The sequence below is a fragment of the Hipposideros armiger genome, unplaced genomic scaffold (genome assembly GCF_001890085.2).
Source record: "Hipposideros armiger isolate ML-2016 unplaced genomic scaffold, ASM189008v1 scaffold_310, whole genome shotgun sequence".
In the NCBI taxonomy this organism is placed as follows: domain Eukaryota; kingdom Metazoa; phylum Chordata; class Mammalia; order Chiroptera; family Hipposideridae; genus Hipposideros; species Hipposideros armiger.
Genome location: NW_017731660.1, coordinates 936172 through 944274, shown reverse-complemented (window position 1 = coordinate 944274; position 8103 = coordinate 936172). Strand labels below are relative to the sequence as shown.

At 56.1% G+C, this 8103-nt stretch overlaps 1 protein-coding gene and 1 long non-coding RNA gene across 2 annotated transcripts in view; one reads left to right on the top strand and one right to left on the bottom strand.

The window, feature by feature from the left end:
* SEMA4C (semaphorin 4C) overlaps positions 1 to 8103 on the top strand; it is a 32508-nt gene that overhangs the window by 9998 nt on the left and 14407 nt on the right. Inside the window, exon 2 of the mRNA XM_019660043.1 lies at positions 6202 to 6275. Within this exon, the coding sequence (XP_019515588.1) occupies positions 6202 to 6275 (74 nt within the window). The remainder of the gene's footprint in view (positions 1 to 6201; positions 6276 to 8103) is intronic.
* LOC109392008 (uncharacterized) overlaps positions 7511 to 8103 on the bottom strand; it is a 5529-nt gene continuing 4936 nt past the window's right edge. The window contains exon 3 of the long non-coding RNA XR_002125973.1: positions 7511 to 8060. This is a non-coding gene — a long non-coding RNA (uncharacterized LOC109392008). The remainder of the gene's footprint in view (positions 8061 to 8103) is intronic.

The window sequence follows — 8103 nt, the reverse complement described above, 5'->3', positions numbered from 1 at the left end:
AGGGAGGGAGAGAGAGGAAAAAGAATTCATCAGGACCCAGCTCTAGCCTTGAGTCTGAAGTGTCTCAGGGTAGGCCATCGCCTACCCTGAGGATCAGTCTTCCCCTGATTGGCTTGAGCGTTGACCTTCAATTCAGCACATTTGCGTGTATCTGCATGTCTCCGATGGAACAAAATCTCTGCGAGGACCCACGTGTGACAATGATAGGACTTGTGGCAGAATTCTTCCCCTAAGGGTCAATCCTTGGGCTGGGCTGGACCTCCAGGCCCTCTAAACTGGCCTGAGAGCAGCCCAGCCAGATTGCGGCTCCATGCAGGTCCCCCAGGACAGCCACCACCCAGAGCCAGTGAGTGCAGAGAGGCCAAACCAAAGGAGGCTGTGCTGGGGTCCTGGCATCCCAGACAGGGAGCCTGACACCAGTAAGCATTCAGGGACACCTTCCTGAGTGTGAGCCAGGGACACCTGCAATGTGAGCCCTGGGCCCCAGCAGCCTGGCGGGAGGGCATGTCCTGTGGGCCCATCTTGGTCCTCCCCAGCAGGTGTTCCTGGGTCAGCCTTAGTTCTCCCCCACAGCAGCTGCCCCTGAGCCTGGCTGGAGCTGCTACAGGATCCTCCTGCCAGTGGCAAGGTCTGCCATCCCCACCGGCCTGACTGCCTTTAGGGGAAGGGCTGCGTTTGAAGACTTGCCTGGTTCAGTAAGTCTGGACCCTGTCATGACCTGAGGGGGGAGACCCATAATGTTCTGGGAGTGGCTTCCTGGGAGATCCTCTCCCTCCTCCTTTCTGCCCTTTTATAGCGTAAATACTCCTCCCCGTTGCAGCCTGCTCCCTTGGCATTACTGAAGGAGAATTTTGTAAAGGAGAGGTTCTTGGGAAATGGCCACCCTTTCTCCCTTTTGTCTTGTGACAAAAGTGCTACAAAGGGACACTTGGCCATGGTTCCTGGGATCAGAACGGCCTGGACCAGAACAAGGAGACGCTGATCTCTCCTCCCCCCCTCAGCAGTCTGTCTCCTATCCCTACCCCTGGTTTTCCTTCCCAGAGGGCCAGGGGGACCCTTTAAGGAAGGAGGCGTCCTGCACAGAACTTCTCAGAAAAGTCCTCCTGCTATACTTCGGGGAAAGACCCAGAAAACAGAAGATGGAAGCTGCAGGCCTTGCTGGCAGCAGCGGCAGGGGACGGTCCCATCTTGTCTGCATGGGGTTCAGACACGTCCTATTCCACGCCCTCAGACTGCCTCTCCCCAAGTTGTTGACTGAGGTTTCCCAGGTCCCATTTCCCGTGGGGGCTTTCCAGCCTCCACTCACACCCAGTGCCAGAGACACTGGGCCCCCTGAGCCAGTGGGGGAGGAACAAGCGCAGCCCTGTCCACCCCATGGAGTGCCTCTGTACTGCCCGTGAAACCTGGAGTCCCACTGACACCCCCACACACCCCTTTAGGGTCTTAGAAGGGGCTTCAGGCTTGTGGAGGGGCCACCTTGCACTTCCAGCTGTGCAGGAAATGGGAGCTGGCAGGGGCTTTGGCACCATGGGCACCTATGCACCTCTGAAGAGAAGACAGAGCCCCAAGTCTGTGGTGCCAGCAGAGACAGGCACAGGCTTGCTGAGTTCAGGAACTGGTCACAGTGTGACTGGAGCAGGAAACGCAAACTCTGCTCTCACACCTGGCTGTCTGCTTTGTGTCCTACCAGGAATGGCTGGCTCTCCCTCGCCCCTGCTGGCACTCAGGGGCCAGCCTCTGGTCCCCCAGCCACCAGGGGGATTGTCAGAAGAAGGCGACTAATGTCTGCTTCTCTGACAGGCACAGAAACAGGGTAGGGGCAGGGGTCTGGGAGGGTGGGGGTTCAGAAGAGGCCATGTGTGTACCTGGTACAACTGCCTGTCCCTTTATCTGGATAAGGTCGGACCCTCCCTTACCTCTCCTCAAGGGGAAGACATGGTCTGGGCACGTCCTGTGCACATAATGATGACTTTTTTCCCAAAGCACCATTACAGACTGCTGTCTGTCATGATTTTGACCACAGGTGTTACCAACACCCCAATGCTTGAGTCTGTCAGCCTGGGAGCACTGGCCCAAAGAAATCCATGAGCAGGAGTTTGTAGTATAGAAAGAAAAATGGTTTCATATTAAATTAGCCAATATGGAGATGAGGAGCTAATTCTGAAGACCCACCTCCCAGATGGCCTGTAGGTTACAGATCCTATGGGACAAAGTCACAAAACACAGTGGGTTACAGGTTCGGGGTCATGCTGGAAGCTGATTGGTTGGAGGTGAGGTGAGAGGGTAATGAATCATTTTTTCAGGTCTTGAGAACAGCTGTGAGGTCTGCTTTGGCGTCCCTCTGTCCGGTCCCATGGGAAAGTACCCAGGGGGTCATTCTACCTTAGGGCTCAGGAGCTGCAACATAATTTAGGTAAGATGTTGTCTGTAGCTGGCCAGATCATTAATGTGATCATTATTTAGGTCTGGGCCACTGTCCTCTGTTGCCCCAGGGGTTGCTGATTATCTGGGGAAAGGCTAGATATATACTCTGAGGGGTGTATAGAGAGAGGGATATGGTTTCTAGAGCTAGAATTTAAAGTCAAATTTAACCAAAGTCATAAGGACCCTCAGTTTTAGAACCTTATCCCCTTAAGTGGGTCAAAGTCTTTCTTAAAGGGACCCCCTCACTGAGGCCCCACTCCAGAGATCACCGTGGAACACAAGGAAAATAAGTACCCAACCCTCTTCCAGGTAGCGGGCAGGGTTTTTTTTTCTCCTCTTTGGAAAATTGGCTTATAAAATGTAGTTAACCGGGCTTTTCTTCAGCACTACCGTTTCCTTCTTGCTATTACCACTCCACGCCCCGCCTCCGTCCCCCCCACCAAAAAAAAAACAAGGGTCAGAATAGTTTTCCTGGGATTTTTCCTCCAGATTCAATTATGGGAATCAGCATAAGAATGATGTTGTGAAACCCACTTGCAAGTGGAGGCTTTTTTGTCAATAAATTCTACTCTGATTCTCTGATTTCCCCCCTGGGTATTCCTCAGATCCTAGGTCCACCCGCACCACGCCCTTCCTAGGAAGATTAATTCTTCAGGGGAAGGAGGGGTCAGGGTGTCGGGCCCCAGGGACCAATACCAGGCTGGATGGCTTTGTGCACAGCACACAGGTCTCTGAAATGCAGAGACACTGCCTGAGCCTGCAGGGTCGTTGGAAGAACCACAGTCCCCACCTCGGTGCTGCAACTACTTACAAGTGAAAGGGCTGAGAGCTGCCCTTTTCTCTCCCTCTCTGGTCTACCCCCTCCCAGGCTTTCACGCCCACCCCCTGCAAACAAGCCCCTTTTCCAGCCACCCTGGGATGCTCTTTGGCGTCTCCTACCAATTCTCATCAGCAGGTCACTCAAAGCCCTCTCAGGGGGGCCCTTGTCCCCATGGTTCTGCTGCTTTTCAAGGTCATGTCCGTCTCCCTTGCCCTGCACCCACCCCAAACCCAACTAGGCTAAGTCAATGCTAATAGCATTGTCTTATTTAAAATTAAATTTTTTTAAAGATTTTTATTGGGGAATTGGGGGGATGGGAACAGCTCTGGGGAATTGGGGGAAGGGAACAGACAAGTTGCTGTCGTTTTGTTCTTCAGTCTAGTTGTGGAGGACATGGCTTCACTGGCCCAAGTTGGCACCATCATTGCGCTCTTCCCGGGCAAGGCAGATCAGTCGCCGGCTTCTGGACAGCCGCTCACGGTGGCTGCTGGCCACTCACGCTGGCTGCTGGCTACACACGGTAGCCCATGGCAACCCACTGCCACAGGGGCTGCAGCCTATGCCGTCGCCGGGGACTCAGGGCAGCCCAGCTCCAGGTTGAGCTGTTGTTCAGCATCTTAGCTGTGGAGGGCAGTGTCGCTGGCCCTCATATGTGGGATCCGAACCAGGGCCCTCTGGCATCCCAAGCCAGTTCTTAACCATCGCGCCACTCGGCCAGCCGTAAAATTAATTTTTAAAAGCTTTCAGTGTACTCTGATTATATGGTAAAGTACACATATTGTAGACAAATAATCTTAAAAAGCCAAATAAATGAAGGATGTCCTATAATCCTTTCACTCAAAGCCACATTGTACTCTGGTGAAGTCCATCTCAACTGATTTTGTCCCCGGCACCCCCCAGGTACCCCCAGTCTGTCCTCCACAGCCCAGCTTTCCTCCTCAAGAACCCAGAGCAGCCCCCGCTGCCCACTGTTCAGACCGCTGCTGCCAGCCCTGTCCTCAGGGCACCCCTCTCCCTCTCCACTGGCCAGCCACCTGGCAGCCAGTCGTCCCCCCCCCATCCCCCGGCCTCTCGCCCCCCTCAGCGTGTCCTGCCTGTTTCCTGCTTAGGCTCTGGGTCTTTCAGGAGTTATAATCTCTGCCCTGCCTCCTCCCCACAGAGCCAAGCTCACCTCAAATTCTACCGTTCTTAGAAGCCTGGTTTAGCTTAATCACTTCCTCATTGAAACTTCTGAGCTGCACACTACCCATCCCACCCTGAAAACTTAGAAGGACCCTTTCTCCTTTTGCTCCCTGGGGATTTGTTGACCAAGTGGTTGCCTTCTTGAATCGTCTTTCTCCCTCTGATGTCTGAGTGTTTGCGGCTATGTCTTAGTCAGGGTGCAGTGTCTGACACACAGGCCTGAGCCTGCTTTGGGGGTGGGGGGGCAATGAGCCATTTGCCAGGACTGCAGAGGCTGGAAGGGGTTCCAAATGCTGTGGTCCTCACATCTGAGGGCGCAGCCAACCTGGGGATGGGGAGTCCTTTGGGAGCAGGGGATTGCTAGCCAGTCAGACCCCCTGGCAAGCCACTACCTCCACTGGGGGGCTCAGGGCACCGCAGCTGCAGGACTCTGGAGGTGGACCTGGCTCACAGAGGTTGCCTGTGCCCAGCCCAGAGCAGCGCTGCTTGGAGACACATCCCATGGAGGCACACAGTGGAGGCTTTCCCCACTGTGTCTGCTCAGGGCCTGCGGTGGCCAGTGGGCCATGCTGCCTGTAGGGTTAGGCCACCAGGGGCCTCAGCTGCTGTGCTGGAGAACAGGCTGGGTCCCAAGTAGGGCAGGTGCTGCTGGGAGAGGGGGCAGGTGGCCTTAGCCCTCAGGACTTCGCATTGTAGTATTTGAGTTCAAGAAGACAGTACTTCACAGTGCCAAGCCTGGTGCCCTCGCAATGGTTCTGGCTTCTGCCCTAAGGAAGCTCCTGGGCCACTGCCTGGTGCCCTAAGGGGGAGGCTGATAAGGGCAGGGGAAGTAGGGGGACAGGAGCTGTAGGCTGGTTCTGAGTTCAGGCCCACTATTACCAAGCTGGAGCTCGCCTCTCCCCTCCCAGCTCAGCCTCAGGGCCTGTTATCTGACAGACACATGGACACACATGGGTCGTTTCCTGCTACCCGCTCTGTCTTAGACATAAGGAGTCCAATGGGGGCAAGGCGACAGGCACCTGAGGGGGCAAGGGGCATGCCCACAGACAACTCCGGAGTACCAGGAGCAGGCTGTCTTCACACCAAGGCCTCACCTGTCTTTGGGGTGCTCCCTGTACCTCATTGTTTCTGCACAGCAGGTGAATGTCCAGTAAATGAATGTGCACCGACAGTCCAAGGGCAGCTGGGATCAGAATCTGCCTTGTCCTGTTTTCTCCCCTCAGTGGCCAGTGGGCAACAGCGAGTGTATGAGTTGGTGGGGTAAGGCATGCAAATGCTCACCAAAACCACCACCTTCCCTCCCCGCCCCGCCTCCTGCCTTCCCCCTCTTCACCTGCCTCATGTCAACATGATGGGGCTACAAATCTGTCTGTAGGTGTCCCGCCGAGGAGCAGGTTGGGCACCTCTGGGCCATGTCCCCCCATAGAGGAGAGTGACACCTAGTCACAGAGCCCACAGGTGTGGGTGGATACCTCAGAGCAGAGCAGAGGTCGGAGTGGACAGGCCCTCTCCCTAACGGTTTTCTCTCCTGGAGCCCCAGGACAGGGCTGGGGGAAGTGTGGGGGGTCTGGATGGCTGGTGTCTTCTTTTTCTGAAGGAAGAGAGGAAGGTCATTCACCAAAGGGAGAGCTCTGAGTGAGTGAGGCCCAGAGCCCTCCTGGAAGAGCCTCCCCAGAAATTGTGGCTGGAAGGCCATCCCCTACCCTGCAGTACGTGGGAATGAGGAGTCAGGGTGAGGGACTTAGGGTCTCCTGTCTCCTGTGCTCTCTCTCCAGGTCTGCTACCTGTGCCACGGCCTCCTGACCCTGGGGTGGTGGTCACCTGCCAGGACATTACTCCAAACCAGTGGGTGAGTCTCCCGAGAGGCTGGGCTGTGGTTGGCTGGGGTGGAACCCAGCCCATTCTCAGGAAGTGCAGGCTCTGGGGAGCAGGGCTCTGTCTTCTCCCAGTGTTCCACTGGCCTTCCCAAGGGGTCCTGACCTGTGCCCCCAGCACTTGCCCTGTCCCTCTCTACTCTTTTCTGCCCAACTTTTGACTGGTCACTCTCGTACCCCTCTCTCCTTCGCTGACTGTTTCAAACCCCTTCTCCCTCACTGTGGATGCGCCTGGCTGCCCCTCACCCCCACCCCCGGCCGCCTCTGCAGGGGGAGCTGCAGCTGCTGTAGGCAGTTGGACTGCCATATCAGCACCCATGTCTGGAAAGCCCCCAGGCCACGCACCAGACCAAACTCAAGGACCTGGCTGCCCAGACCTACATCTGCTGGCAGGAGCTGCTGGCCCACTGCCAGCCCCAGTGGTACCCCTTCTAGCCCCCGGATCTGGGAGGGGACAAAAGTGGTCAGGCACTGACCAGAGCTACAACATGTCCACCCCCACTGCAGCTGCTGAGCTGCTGGCTGAGAGATGGGTGGAGAGGGTGCTGTGGGGGAAGGGGAGATGCCTGGAGGCCCTTCATCATTCTTATCAAGAGTCAGATGCCTAGTGTGGGGCATGGCGAGGGGGTGGAGAAGCTGCTCTTTTACCCTGGGCAGGGGAGCACCAGAGCCAGGAGGGCCAGCTTGTCGTGAGTAGGGCCAGAAAGGGGCAACAGAGGCACCAGCTGTCCACCCTCTGCCCCGTGGCATGCAGACCTGAGGCTGGCCTACTCTGCTAGGAAGAGCACTCCCAGGCTGCCTTGGTCCCTTTGATCCCTGTAGCAACAACTTCCGCACTCTCATTTTCTCTGACTCTCTGGGTGATAATATTCATTGCTAACATTTATTGAACGAAGTCCCTTTGTACTACGTGAATCCACATAGCCCCCATGAGGCAGGTATCGTTATGACCCCATTTTACAGATGAGCAAGCCAGCCGGAGTCATTGAGAGGTTAAATAGCTTTCCCCATCACATAGGCAGGCAGCTTGTAAATGTCAGAACGAGGGCGCAGGGCCAGCCTGGCTCCCGCGCCTGAAGACTTAAGAGAGTCCAGCCCTGCCCTGGCAGCCTCCCTCTGGCCTCCGTCCCTCTGACAAGCAGCACCAGCTGGCTTAGGGGCCCTCCCCTTCTCAGGCCCCCGGCCTTGATGGAGACGAGCACCCAACTACCTTCCAATGCTCCTAGGCTCCCAACTTCTTTCCTCGGGCTTCTCTCTGCTTGTCCTTCCCTCATAACCTCTGGCTTGGGGCTGACACATCGCCACAGGCTGTGGCTTGGGTCTCAGATTTCGCAAGTCTCTGAGAAAGCTGGAAAGCAAACCTCACCATCAGTCCCCAAGAAACAAGATCACACTAGTCTTTTGGTGGGAAACTGTTTGTCATGAAAAAAAAGAAAAGTGATTCGTGGCCTGGCCAAGCCAGGGGGCAGGCCCCACCTTCCTTTTACACTGCCCTGGGCTGAGTAGAGTGGAGGGAACCCAGCAGAGACGTGGCCAAGTGGCCTTCTGACCTGCCACATCCGCGCCTGGCATGGAGGAGGCCTGTCATGGATGGTGAATGGATGCTAGAGAGTCAGGGAGCATCAGGGTCTAGGCTCCCACGCCCCGTGTTTCTCCTTGCCACAGACCCTGTACTTCAGCCCCTGGAAAGACATCTATGGAGAACAGCAGGGTGGCTCAGAGCTCTTGGCTCTGGCAGGGGGAGATCAGTGCCCAGGGACCTGGAGGAGGCCAAGAACAAAGGTCAGATGAAGCAAGAGCCTG